At 44.6% G+C, this 14,426-nt stretch overlaps 1 protein-coding gene across 1 annotated transcript in view; it reads right to left on the bottom strand.

Moving 5' to 3' along the window:
• LOC144490016 (putative cation-transporting ATPase 13A4) overlaps positions 1-14,426 on the bottom strand; it is an 89,612-nt gene that overhangs the window by 36,094 nt on the left and 39,092 nt on the right. The window contains exons 12-16 of the mRNA XM_078207846.1: positions 9,630-9,818; positions 7,394-7,455; positions 6,391-6,541; positions 3,201-3,284; positions 2,065-2,221 (exon numbers count right to left, since the gene is read on the bottom strand). Of these exons, the coding sequence (XP_078063972.1) occupies positions 2,065-2,221; positions 3,201-3,284; positions 6,391-6,541; positions 7,394-7,455; positions 9,630-9,818 (643 nt within the window). The remainder of the gene's footprint in view (positions 1-2,064; positions 2,222-3,200; positions 3,285-6,390; positions 6,542-7,393; positions 7,456-9,629; positions 9,819-14,426) is intronic.

Below are 14,426 nucleotides of genomic sequence, written 5' to 3'. Positions count from 1 at the left end.
TCACGTGCTGGTTAGGTACATTGACATGAACAGGCACCAGACTGTGGCGACTAGGGGAATTTCACAGTAACTTCATTGCAGTGTTAATGTAAGCCTACTTGTGACTAATAAATAAACTTTAATGCTAGCATATAAATTACACTGACATTGCAGAACATAATGAGGGCATATGGCACTGTTGGGTATGTTGATTTTGGGGTGATAAGTTAAATTGAGGTCCTATCCATTTAGCAAAACATTTCACAATGAACATTGCAGCTCATATGACATAAGTTAAAGAAGAACAGGGATAGGCTGACAGAATGATGCAGCACAGAACAAAGCTATTTTGTCCATTATGCCTATTCCATCTGCTTGGTGGGGCTGATCAAGTAAGCCAACAACCCTGCCCTTCCTGTAGAGCTGTGTAAATTCTCTCTTCCCATTATTTCGCCAATTCCCTTTCCAAACTTATATTGAATTTGCTTCTGCCACCTTTCAGGCAGCACATTCTGGGTCAGAACAACTCCCTTCATAACTTATTTTACCTATGTTGACTCTGTTTCTTTTGCCAATCATCTTTCGTCTGCATCATCTAATTAGTGATCCTTCGGATATTGGTGTCTCCTTACTTATCAAAACCCTCATAAGTTTGAACACGTCTATCAAATCTCCCATTTACTTTCTCTGCTCAAAAGGAAAACAGCCACAGTTTCTTGAGCCTCTCAAAGTAACTGATGTAATAGAGCGGTCTGGTATATGGAACTGAGTCTGGTATGTGGGACTGAGTACAATACTACCCACTACCCACACAGTGATATAAGAAGGCCCATGGGTCAGTGTAGTGTTGACCAGAGATCTGTTAAGACCGAGGATGGAGATAGATCTATACCTGTACCCTTTCCTGTATATTTGTATATAGTTATAAGTAGTTGATAAAGACGTGCTATAAACACATAGTAGATGACAAAGACTTTCTTTTAAAGTCTTTAAAAGACATGTTCTGCAACCAAAACTATCCCAATAATGAAGTCCTTCATCTCTGGTACCATTCTAGTAAATCTCCTCTGCATATTCTCTAAGGTGTTATCATCCTTTCTTAATTATGGTGTTCAAAATTAGTCACAAGACTACAGCTGGGTACTTACCACCACAACTTTCTTATTTTGTACTGTTTGCCCCTGATTGCAAAGCCAAGAACCTCTTTATGCCTTGTTAACAGCCTTTTCAACATGTCCTGTCATCTTCACTGGCTTTCATATGGACACCTTCAAGTCTCTGCATCTCCTTCAATATTGTACTGTTTAGTTTATATTGCTTCTCCTTACTCTTCCTATTACATTGCATTATTTCACACTTCTGTGCTTCAAATTTAACCTGCCATTTCACCAACCTATGTCCTCTTGAAATTGCTACGACCTTCCTCATTGTTTAGTACATTTTGGAGGCTTGTATCAAATGAAAACTTTAAAATAATTCCCCGTTTACTCAAGTCCAGGTCATTAATATATATTAAAAACACTTGTGGTCCCAGTACCAAACCCTGGTGAACATCACTATACATTTGCCTCCAGTTTAAAAAACAATTGGTTGCCAGTACCCTCTGCTTTCTGTTCTTTAACTCATTATAGATCCACATTGCCACTGTCCCTTCATGCCACAGGCTTCAATTTTGCTAATAAAATTATTATATGACACTTTGTCAAATGCCTTTCGAAAGTTCAAGTGCGCAGCATCAACCGCACTAGTCTCCATCACATCAAGTCATACTATTAGTTCTCCTGGTGTCTTGGGCAACAACCCTCTCTCAACCCAACACCATCAAAAACAGATTACCTCATCATGTATCTTTGCTAATTGGATCATCCTGAGTGTAAATAGCTGTTGCATTTCATTACTATTACTGCACTTCACTGGAATTCATTGTATCTGAGGCAGTTTGAATTATTTCTGAGAAATATCATCAAGCACTTCTTTAGAGTGTTGACTTTCTCCCAACATCAATATGTATCATGAATTTCACACATTCAGGAACTAATCATAATATCAGTAAATGCTTTTGTTTTCAAGGATAGTTAATCAAACCTGTTTCAGGTTTACAAAGCTGAATAACGGTCTCTGGTGCTCCCTTAAGGTAGACAGTCAGTTTCTCGTTTCCAATCACTTGGGTTACAACTGACATTCTCTGCAGTGCTGGTGAGAATGGGTATTGCTTCAGAACTATAATTCCTTCCTTTGACACCTGTAATATAAAGTAACATTGTCCTGTTGAGGAATTTGACAAGTGAATTACTCTTTAACACATTTTGTGTTGTTACTTTGCTGCTATTAGAACCACAGTGTTTTACAGCAGATAAGGCCATTCAGTCATTGTGTCAATGTTAAAGAAATGCAAAACTAATCCCACTACCCGCGCTCTCCATTTGGCCAAATGCCTTCTTCTGCTTCAGATACTTACCCATTTTTCCTGGACGAGATGCTTCAACCACTTCCTGTGGCAAAGCATTCCATTTTCTATATTGTCAGGAAATGTCTTCTGCTCTGCCTCCTCATTCACTCACTGATTAGATTTAAATTGATGGATCCTCAAAATGGGCGACACGGTAGCACAGTGGTTAGCACTGCTGCTTCACAGCTCCAGGGACCTGGGTTCAATTCCCAGCTTGGGTCACTGTCTGTGTGGAGTTTGCACATTCTCCTCGTGTCTGCATGGGTTTGCTCCGGTTTCCTCCCACAATCCAAAGATGTGCGGGTTAGGTTGATTGGCCATGCTAAAAATTGCCCCTTAGTGTCCTGAGATGCGTAGGTTAGAGGGATTAGCGGGTAAATATGTAGGGATTGGGTGGGATTGTGGTCGGTGCAGACTCGATGGGCCAAATGGCCACTTTCTGCACTGTAGGGATTCTATGATAATACTGAGCCCCCAACAAAAGGAAATGTTCCATCAGATACTTCATCAAAACTCTTTTCATAATTTTTAAAAAATCTCTATTTTATATCCTATTGCCCATCTTTGCGTCATTGTTCCAAAATCTCAAATCTCTCCTCGAGACTACAGTTTTTTATCCTTGTCTTCATCCCGGTGAATTTATGTAAATATTTGCATACAAATAGATGAGCTGAAAATAATTGCTTTAAGAGTGTAAAGCAGGAATGTTCTAATGAATTGAGTTCCTGGTTTGAAGGGAAGCGCTGAGTATTAGTTAAAAAAAATCACGTACCTTATTGGCTCTAGGTCCTGGTTTGACAACAAATGAATGTGCTTCCTCATTTGGCTGCTTTAACATTGTGTTTTCTTTCAGTTCCTGACATAAGTTCAAAAATTTAATTAAACTTTTAATTTCTTTAAATTGAAATATATCTCATTATATTTATATACAGCAACCTGGTGGACAAAAGGCAGTCTGAATAAATTTGGACAGTGACCTCTCAGATACCTGTAACTAAATGTGCAATCTTAAAACAGCTCAAAGCATATGAAGTAGGAAGAAGGAAAGAGCTTGTATTTACAGAGAAACTTTTACATACTTAGGATATCCCAAAGTTCTTCACAACTAATAATTGCTTTGGAATTGTAACCACTGTAAATCTACAGGCAGGCATAAGAGCCTATTTACACGCAATGAGATTTCGCAAACAGTAAATGGGAATAATGATCAGTTATTCTGCCTTCAATGATATCCGCTGAGAGGGACAATGTTGGTGAGGAGACTGGGACACCTCTCTGTTATTCTTCCAACGCTGCTCTGGAATCTGAAATGTTCACTTGACTCACTAGACGGGCAAAAACGGGCCTTAGCTTACAGTCTCAGATAAAGATGGCAACTCCAACAGAACAACACAACCCCAACTACAAATTCCACAGTATGTCTATTATTGCTGGACGCAATGTCTTACTCAATGTGTTGCTAATCAGTATATTCATGGATCTCATCAGGGAATATTTTGTAGAGGTTTTGTTTCATACAGGGAAGAAGTTCATGTCAGTTTCCTCTCCAACACAAATTCTTTCCCAGCAGCTTGTTATACTCCAGCAAGTCAATTGGTAAAGGGAACTGACGCCAATCTTTACACACTTTCATAAGTATTTATTGACAAAGTTTCACAGTACAAGCATGAATCTCCTAACCCAACAAACACAGTTTTAGTCTGTCTATTTATTGGGGCAAAGGTGAGTCTCCAGTTAATTACCCACATAAAAGCAAAAACAATTAACATATAGTTAATGTAGCCAAATGTCACAGTCAAAATCAATTTTCCAAGGGCATGTCGTCCCAACAAAGGAAGGATTTGTGCTTGGATATTAAAAGACTTTAGAAAATAAGGCTAGAAATCGAAAGAGGACAATGTTAACATGAAGATGTGGATTGGGAGGAATTTTGACCTAATCCACCTGACAGGCAGCTGATAGGTGCCATTAGCTCCCGATTTCACACACTGCCCTGTTTTAATTCTTCAATGAAATTTAAATACAGCTGGCATTTTAACGTCACAACTAATTCAATTACACCAGTTTTCAGCCGAACAGATTAGGGGGGGAATCTTACCAAAAAATGGCGGAGTGTTGTTTCCGGATAGAAAACCGGCATGTTTCTCTCTAGAGAAATAGGTCAGTTTTCTCTCCAGCTCTTGCCTCACTCTGCCAAAAAAAAATCCAGGAGGTGTGTTTCACGCAATCATGCAGGGGGCGGGGCCTCAACACGCTGGCAAAGCCCCGCTGCACAGAGAACGGGGCGCCATCTTTAAAGGGGGCCCCAATCATAACCTGAGTAAACCCCACCCCCAGCCCATCGCAGAGGTCCCAGGGGCTCCCAACCTGAGTAAACCTCACCTTCCAGCCCATCATGGAGGTCCCGGGGGCTCCCCTCACCACCCCCTCACCACCCCTGATCAGAGTTAGCACTTCTCTACTCCTGCATCCGCAACCATTGGCCCCTTCCTCCTCCACCCCCGATCATTGGCCCTTTCTCTACCCCCCCCCAACCAACCCCCCCCAACCAACCCCCCCCCCCCCCCCCCCCCCGATCATCAGCTCCTTCCCCTGGTTATCTGCCCCTTCTCCCCCTCAGATCATTGGCTCCCTCCCTCTCCCCCCCCCACCCCCCCCCAAACATCGGCCCCTTGAGCCCCACCATGGGCAAATGCACGGTGCCAACTTGGCAGTGCCAACCTGCACCAAGGGGCAGTGCCAGGGGCCCTTACCAGGAAGACCCCCATGACAGATTCACGTTTGGGTGAACCTGTTGTAAACTGCACCAATGTGACATCATGATGGAACGGTGTCAGTGTACAGCCGGGGAGGGCGGGTTAATTATATTAAAATCTATTCAGATCCATGTAAAGCAGGGTCACACTCATTAGAGGCATGAACCTGCGACATCGCCAGTGGCGGGTGGGGAAGATCCAAAATCGCCGGCGAGAACTGCGACTTCTGGACCCTGAGGTCCAGCCAGCATTCGCATGGACGGTTAAATGACTTCCATGATGTCAAAGTAATTTTTAATCACCAGCATGTTCTGAGACTTTAGAAGCTCCCTGGAACAATTACTTTGCAAATCACACAGTGCAGTGCTGAAATAATGACAAAAGCAATTTACATTTGTATCAAACCTTTAGCATAGAGAAATATCCCAAAGCATTTCACAGACATAAATCTGAAATAGATGCTGAGGTATTTGGAAAGAAGAAAACATATTAGCAGGGGAAGGTAAAAGCTTGCCCCAACAGATTAATTTCAAGGACAATTTTAAAGGAGGAGAAGAATTTTGGAAGAAAATTCCAAAGATAGTGACTAGGCGCTGAAAGTACAGTTAGCAATGGTTGGTCAAAAGGTAGGGGGACATGGACAAGAGGCCAAAGGACTGCAGAGTTCAGGAGACAAGATGTAAGGCTAAAGGGGAGGTGATGGCCTAGTGGTATTATCACTAAACTATTAATCCAGAAACTCAGCTAATGTCTAGGGACCCGGGTTCGAATCCCACCACAGCAGATGGTGGAATTTGAATTCAATAGAAATATCTGGAATTACGAATCTACTGATGACCATGAAACCATTGTTGATTGTCAGAAGAACCAATCCAGTTCACTAATCTCCTTTAGGGAAGGCAATCTGTCATCCTTACCTGGCCTGGCCTACCTATGACTCCAGAGCCACAGCAATATGATTGACTCTCAACTACCCTCAGCAAGCCACTCAGTTCAAGGCAACTAGGGATGGGCAATAAATGCCAGCCAGCCAGTGCTGCTCATGTCCCATGAATTAATATAAAGGAGATGCATAGATAGGAATAAACAGAATCAAAAAAATGCTTCTGGAAAATATAATGTTAAGATGCTAAGAAATAAATTTGAGTCTCAATTTGTGAAAATGGAAACATGCAATTTCTTTAAAACATGCCATCTATCTCTTACCCAACGAGTTGTCTCAAACATTTTTAAATCCAGTGGGTCACCTTGAAGAGTGTTGTCTAAGAGGATCAGTGAGTGACAACTGGCCATAGCACCAAAGAATGGCCCCCATGGTAACATATCTTCACTGTTAAACTTGAATATATTCTGTAAACTGGACATTTAGAAAGATCTTAATAGATACACAAGGTTAGTCATAAATCTGTGCTGTTTTGTTCCCCTATGGTTAACAATTTAAAGCTCTCATCATTTTTCATAAATATTCAAAAACCACATAGAATCATCAAAATCATGAATGCCATTTAAGAATATTGAAAGATGAAAATATTTCTCAAAGCTATCCCAAAGTAGAAATTGTTTATTTTGTTTAACATTTGATGCGTCAGTAGAAAGATTTAGTTTTTTCAAAAACTCCATGATGAGAGGACCTACAATGTAATCACTACATTTGCCTAATAAATCAAATAATGTAGATAAAGCATAGAAGTTGCTCCATATAAGAATGCTTTGCTGTACTGTGACTTCTACTATGACATTTTTCTTCTTGTCCATGACCAGTAATCTAAACCTACCTCTCGCAAAAGCTAATGCGGGGATGCTAAGAGCAATCATGCACCAAGGAATTAAACCTTTTCAAAGGTTTTGGTTCTATAATTTCAAGTGAACATTGTGGTGAACCATCGTTGGTTCCCACCAGGTAGTACTGAGCCAGGGTCTGGCCAGTACTATGAGTCTGTATATATGTTGCTGTTGGGGTTAGGGTTGGGTTGTTCTACTTGTTACTGTTGGGGTTAGGGTTGGGCTGTTCTACCTGTATTATAGTTATTATGGTACATCCCAGTCGGGCTCCGCCTCCTGGGAGAGGTATAAAGGTCACTGCTCTGTCTGGGACCCCTCAGTCTGGGATCGTGTACTATATATGGTAGCTTCATTGTAATAGTAAATAAAAGCCTTTATTTCCTTGAGCATCTCTAGCCTCGTGAGTAATAACGCGCATCAAACATACCCTTTCCCTTTAGTTGATGCTAAGCCCCACAAATCCAGTCCTTCTTCAGTCAGAGTTCCTGTCTGCATGAAGCACAAAATAGTAAATAACTCTGGTGAAGAGAAGATTATGAAGTAAAGAAATACACTACTCATAGCATAAACAAAATTAGACACTGTGTAATGCTTTGCATTACTTGTGCATTAACGTTTAACATATTTAACAGAAATTCCTCTCTCTGCTATTTTTGTAGAAACTTTATTTAATTTATTCAAAATAATAGAGATGAATTTCAAGATGAACATATTAAAGACTTGTACTAAAAACGAATAATATAAAATGTATTGGTTTTCTATAATATTTTCTATCAATCAGGGTATAGCTTGCTCCAGGGTAGCACAATGGCACAGTGGTTAGCACTGCTGCCTCACAGTCAGGGACCCGGGTTCAATTCCGGCCTCAGATGACTGTCTGTGTAGAATTTGCATGCTCTCCTCATGTATGCATGGGTTTCCTCCCACACTCCAAAGATGCTAGGTGGATAGGCCACGCTGAATTGCCCCTCAGTGTCAGGGGGATTAGCAAGGTAAATAAGTGGGGTTGTGGGGATAGGGTGTGGGTGGGATTGTTGTCAGTGCAGGCCGAATGGCCTCCTTCTGCAATGTAGGGATTCTATGATTCATCTACTTATTTTTGTAAGAAGAATAGACATGAGATTAAAACATTTGCAATGAATATAATGTTTTATCTTTACTTTGTATAATTCTAGATGGAGTAAGTCTGAATTAAAAATGGATTCAGTCAACTGTCTGAGATATTTTTCAATAGCTCCTCTTTGTTCTGTCACAAAGTCACATAGCCAATCTACCTGCATGCAATCAGACCTCGTCCATCTGCTTAAGGGGAATCTGTGTCTTAAGTGGGATAGCTTCTTGGAAATAATGAATTTAGTTGTGCCTCAGTTTTCTTTTGTAGAGATAGTAATATCTTGCTCTGATCCTGAGCAATAGAAATAACCCACTTGTCAGTTTGAGGTGTATGTACTGTTTTCACATTGACCAAGGCTGACAGCACCCTCTACATTTGGCATGTTAATATTACAGATTTACGTAGAATAACTCCAAGAACATCAGACTAATGGTCAGACTAATGACCCTTCACAATAAACACACGGGCCAGGATTTTATGATTGCCATGCAGGCGTGGTTAGCCTGACTGTTTATGAACTGGGGTGTGATGACCTAGAGAACAGTCTTGCCTGGTGATTGTCGAGCGGTGTTCATTCATCGCTGCAGGAAAAGATGTCCCGAGGCATGGTACATTGGGGAAACCATGCAGACGCTACGACAACGGATGAATGAACACCGCTCGACAATCACCAGGCAAGACTGTTCTCTTCCTGTGGGGGAGCACTTCAGCAGTCACGGGCATTCAGCCTCTGATCTTCAGGTAAGCGATCTCCAAGGCGGCCTTCACGACACACGACAGCGCAGAGTCGCTGAGCAGAAACTGATAGCCAAGTTCCGCACACATGAGGACGGCCTAAACCGGGATATTGGATTTATGTCACACTATCAGTAACCCCCACAGCTTGCCTCTTGGACTTGCGGGCTGTCCTGTCTGGAGACAATACACATCTCTTTAACCTGTGCTTAATGCTCCCGCCACTCACATTGTCTGTATCTTTAAGATCTGGTTGGCTGTAGGGATTCGCATTCTAATCAGTATTCTGTAACTTGATTTTGTGTCTCTGTGCCCTGTTTGAGAGCAGATTTCCACTCCATCTGACGAAGGAGCAGCGCTCCGAAAGTATTTGCTACCAAATAAACCTGTTGGACTTTAACCTGGTGTTGTTAAAACTCTTACTGTGTTCCTCCCACAGTCCAGGGATGTGCGGGTTAGGTGGATCGGCCATGCTAAATTGCCCCTTAGTGTTAGGGGGATTACCAGGGTAAATACGCAGGGTTACGAGGATAAGGCCTGGCTGGGATTGTTGTCAGTGCAGGCTCGATGGGCCAAATGGCCTCTTTCTGTACTGTCGGGATCCTATGAACTCCAGTTTCACCAAAACGTTGAGTTACATCGGATCCACCAGTTCCTCATTCCGTTCATGGTTACAAATACAATCTAAATGAATGACAGTCATACAATGTGAAATACAAGCTTAAACCAGCAAGAACATTAATGAAAGGATTACTTTGTGATTACTGTACAGTAAATGGCAAATTGACGCAATCAAGTTTAAAAAAAGGCATACCTTGTCAAAACAGATAAGATTCAATTGTCCACAAATATTGATTCTCTGTGGGCTAATGCAAAAGATTCCCTTCTTTTTCAATCTTTCTTGGGCGTATATTATGCCTATAGTCACAGCAGCAGGTAAGGCAGGAGATACAGCAATTGTTATCACATCGAGTGCTTTCCTCACGATCTCCCCTGCTGGTACCTGTCACCCGAGAAGAATATTGTCAATCATCTTGCAGCAAATCAGGCATATCACAAGTATTTCTACCACAAAATAGATGCTATGCAAAAAAACTTTTCATCATTTCTCAGAGTTAATCAAAAAGTGGAGTTATGCAAACTCCACTGAATGATTTAATTCATTTTGGGCTTGAAGTTACTCTTTATAGCTGCTGAATGAATCGTACCAGCCTTTTGTTAATCTTGCCCTTGCCAAAGTGATTTCTATGACCTTTTGCATTGGACGTTTTGATTTGATTTATTATTGTCACATGTATCAGTATAAGTGAAAAGTATTGTTTCTTGCATGTTATACAGACAATGCATACCGACGTGACTGTTAACCATCAGTACAATTGTGATGGGAGTCACTTTGTCCATCTTAATATTATTCAACCTGCCTACATCTGATCCTTCTTCAGAATTACTCTCTATGCTGTACTCTGGAGCTGGAATTTTTTTTCTCCAGCAGCGGGCAGGTCCTGTTTAGCCCTGCATTTGCTTCTTATTAGTCCCTTTCTGCTGCAGGTGTAACACACAGTTTCCCTAAACCTACACTACATGGAGCCCACCCACCTACATGGGTGGGCTCCATGTAGTGGAGTGAACTGGCTGAAGGCACGGGATACTGCAAAGGAAATAGGCCCCAACAACATCCCAGCCATAGCACTGAAGACTTATGCTCCAGAACTAGCTGACCACTAGCCAAGCTGCTTCGAGGCAAATAAAACACTATTCATGTATACAACTGCTCACTGATGATTGCGCAATCATCAGCACCATTCAGAATTCCTCAGATCCTAAAGCAGTCAGTGCAAGCACAAAGTAAGACTTAGGCAACATCCAAGCTCATCAGTGCAAGACAGAAGTCAGGGGTTTGATGGAACACTCTTCATTTTCCTGGATTAGCACAACTCCAACAGCACTCAAAAAGTTAGATATGGTCCAGTTCAAAGTGGCCAACTTGATTGCCCCCCCTGCCGCCACCCCCCCCTCCACCCCCACACCATCCACCACCTTAAAAATTCACTCCCTCCAACATTAATTCACAATGGCAGAAGGGTATACCATCTACAAGATGCACTGCAGCAACTCACCAAGGCTCCTTCAACAACACCTTCCAAACATGCGACCTCTACCATTAGAAGGATGACAATAGCAGATACATGAGAACACTACCCTGCAAGTTTCCCACCAAGCAATACACCATCCCGGTTTGGAACTGTATCACTGTTCTTTACCGTTGCTGGGTCAGAATCTTGGAACTCCCTTTCTAATAGCACTGTGGGTCTATCTACTGCATTGGTTCAAGAAGGCTGCTCACCACCTGATGCGCGACAATTAAGCACGTGGAACCAAGGCTTCGATATTGAAGGCTTTTATTGTGTAACAATGGAACTACTAACACGAATACACCAGTTCAGACTGAAGGGGTCCTGCCGGAGCAGAGGGTCTTATACCTCTGCTCCGGCAACGATGGTTCACCACATTCACCCCTCCTTTAAAACAAAAGGTGGCGGGGTGCAAGAAAAAACAGGTCATATAAACAGAATTCACAAGTCCAGACGGTCTGGAGGACCGCACCGACGCTGTGATCTCCTCAACACCGGTTGCGAAACCGGAGCAGGTGCTTGCGGTGGCGTTCTCTCCAAAACAACGTCCGGCTGTCCCCTCAAGGACTCCCGGGCCGGTTGGCCCTGGTGAGGCGATGGTGCAGGGGATCCTTGAACCTTTGGTGGTGGTGATGGCGATGGTGATGGTGGCGCCGATCTCCGAGTCTCAGGCAAGCTGTACATGGGAGTAAAAGTGTTATGCACTGGTCCCGGTGCTGACCGCGCCACGTCTGGGGAAGCAATGAGGAGTAGTGGATTCGTGACTGGGGGAATAGGAGCGACAGGAGTTGCTATGTCCCCTGCGGGCGCCAGGTCTCTAATGGAGACAGTGTCCTCTCGCCCGTCAGGATATGCCACATAGGCATACTGAGGGTTGGCGTGGAGGAGTTGGACCGGTTCGACCAAGGGGTCGGACCTGCAAGCCCTCACATGTCGCCGCAGAAGGACGGGTCCTGGGTACGTCAACCAGGCTGGCAATGAGATCCCCGAGGACGACTTCCGAGGGAATGAGAACATCCTCTCGTGGGGAGTAGCATTGGTTGCCGTACACAGGAGGGAGCGGATAGAATGGAGCGCATTTGGAAGGACCTCCTGCCAACGGGAGACTGGAAGGCCCCTGGATTTCAGTGCCAGTAGGACAGCCTTCCAGACTGTAGCATTCTCCCTTTCCACCTGTCCGTTACCCCTAGGGTTGTAGCTCGTGGTTCTACTAGAGGCAATCCCGAATGAGAGCAGGAATTGCCTCAAGTCATTGCTCATGAACGATGAGCCCCTGTCGCTATGAATGTAGCAGGGGTACCCGAACAGGGTAAAAAGCTCACTGAATGCCTTGATGACGGTGGCAGTCGACGTGTCCGCACAGGGGACAACAAACAGGAACCGGGAGTACTCGTCTATTATGTTGAGGAAATAGACATTCCGGTCCGTTGAGGGAAGGGGGCCCTTAAAATCCACACTCAGCCTCTCAAAAGGGCGAGTGGCCTTGACCAATTGTGCCCGGTCTGGTCGATAAAAGTGTGGTTTGCATTCTGCGCAAATCCGACAGCTTCTCGTCACTGACCTGACATCCTCCACCGAGTAGGGCAGGTTGCGGGCTTTGACGAAATGGTAGAGTCTGGTGACTCCAGGATGACACAGATCATTGTGGAGAGCCTTCAAGCGGTCCTCCTGCATGATGGCGCATGTTCCGCGCGAGAGGGCATCCGAGGGCTCATTGAGCTTCCCTGGACGATACATAATATCGTAATTATAGGTGGAGAGCTCAATTCTCCACCGCAAGATCTTATCGTTCTTGATCTTGCCCCTCTGCGTGTTGCTGAACATAAACGCCACGGATCGTTGATCCGTGATCAGGGTGAACCGCTTCCCTGCCAGGTAATGGCGCCAGTGTCTGACTGCCTCCACAATGGCCTGAGCCTCCTTCTCCACCGCTGAGTGCCGAATTTCGGGGCCTTGAAGGGTGCGGGAAAAGAACGCGACCGGCCTGTCTGCCTGGTTTAGTGTGGCGGCTAGGGCGAAATCCGATGCATCACTCTCCACCTGGAAAGGGATGGATTCATCCACCGCGTGCATCGTGGCTTTCGAGATGTCGCTTTTCAAAGCCTTGAAGGCCAATTGGGCCTCCGGCGTAAGTGGGAAGGTCGTGGACTTAATGAGCGGACGAGCTTTGTCCGCGTAGTTGGGGACCCACTGTGCATAGTACGAAAAGAACCCGAGGCATCTCCTCAGTGCTTTCGTGCTAGCGGGCAAGGGAAGTTCAGTAAGTGGGCGCATACGGTCTGGATCAGGGCCAATGACCCCGTTTTCCACCACGTATCCGAGGATGGCTAACCTGCGCGTACGGAATACGCACTTCTCCCTGTTATAGGTCAGATTCAGGCGAGATGCAGTGCGCAGAAAGTGTTGGAGATTCGTGTCGTGGTCCTGCTGGTCATGGCCGCAGATGGTGACGTTATCCAGGTACGGGAAGGTAGCCCGCAACCCGTTCTGGTCCACCATTCGGTCCATAGCACGCTGGAAGACTGAGACCCCATTGGTGACACCAAATGGAACCCTGAGGAATTGGTATAGACGACCATCCGCCTCAAAAGCCGTATATTGTCGGTCCTCTGGGCGGATGGGGAGTTGATGGTAGGCGGACTTAAGGTCTATGTTAGAGAACACTCGGTACTGCGCAATCTGATTGACCATATCAGAAATGCGCGGGAGAGGATACGCATCCAGCTGCGTATAACGATTAATGGTCTGACTATAGTCGATGACCATCCGAGGTTTGTTCCCGCTTTTGACTACCACGACCTGCGCTCTCCACGGACTAGCACTGGCCTGTATGATCCCTTCCTTGAGGAGCCGCTGAACCTCAGATCTAATAAAGATCCGGTCCTCAGCGCTGTAACGCCTACTTTTAGTAGCGATGGGCTTGCAGCCAGGTACCAGATTCTTAAAGAGGGACGGTGTAGTGATTTTCAGAGTGGATAGATTGCATGCAGAGCGCTTTGGGCAATTTGGAGGCTGCGGCTGATTCCCTACTGCCAGTGAAGGGAGTGGCCCACCGTACTGTAGGATCACACTCTTCATGTGGACCATAAAATTTAGTCCGAGGAGAATTGGCGCACAAAGGTGAGGTAACACAAGGAGCCTGTATTGCTCGTAAATTGTGCCCTGTACCTCAAGAGTTACCATACATCGTCCTTGGATCGGTACAGACCGGGACCGTGATGCCATGGAAATTGTCTGCTTGGCAGGGAGAACCCGGAGTCCACACCTTTTAGCAGTTTCAGGGTGTATGAAACTTTCGGTGCTCCCACTGTCAAACAGACAATTCACAGTTCGACCATTTACCTTTATATCCATCATGGAATTCTCAAGCCTGTGGTGCTTAGACTGGTCCAGGGAGATCGACGCCACCGTTGGCCCCTGGGCGTCACTGCATGCCGCCGATGTTGATGCTGAGGACCCCTGCTGGTCGCTCCTAGTCG

The sequence above is a fragment of the Mustelus asterias genome, chromosome 3, assembly GCF_964213995.1.
Source record: "Mustelus asterias chromosome 3, sMusAst1.hap1.1, whole genome shotgun sequence".
NCBI lineage: Eukaryota > Metazoa > Chordata > Chondrichthyes > Carcharhiniformes > Triakidae > Mustelus > Mustelus asterias.
This window is presented reverse-complemented; position numbering and strand designations above follow the sequence as displayed.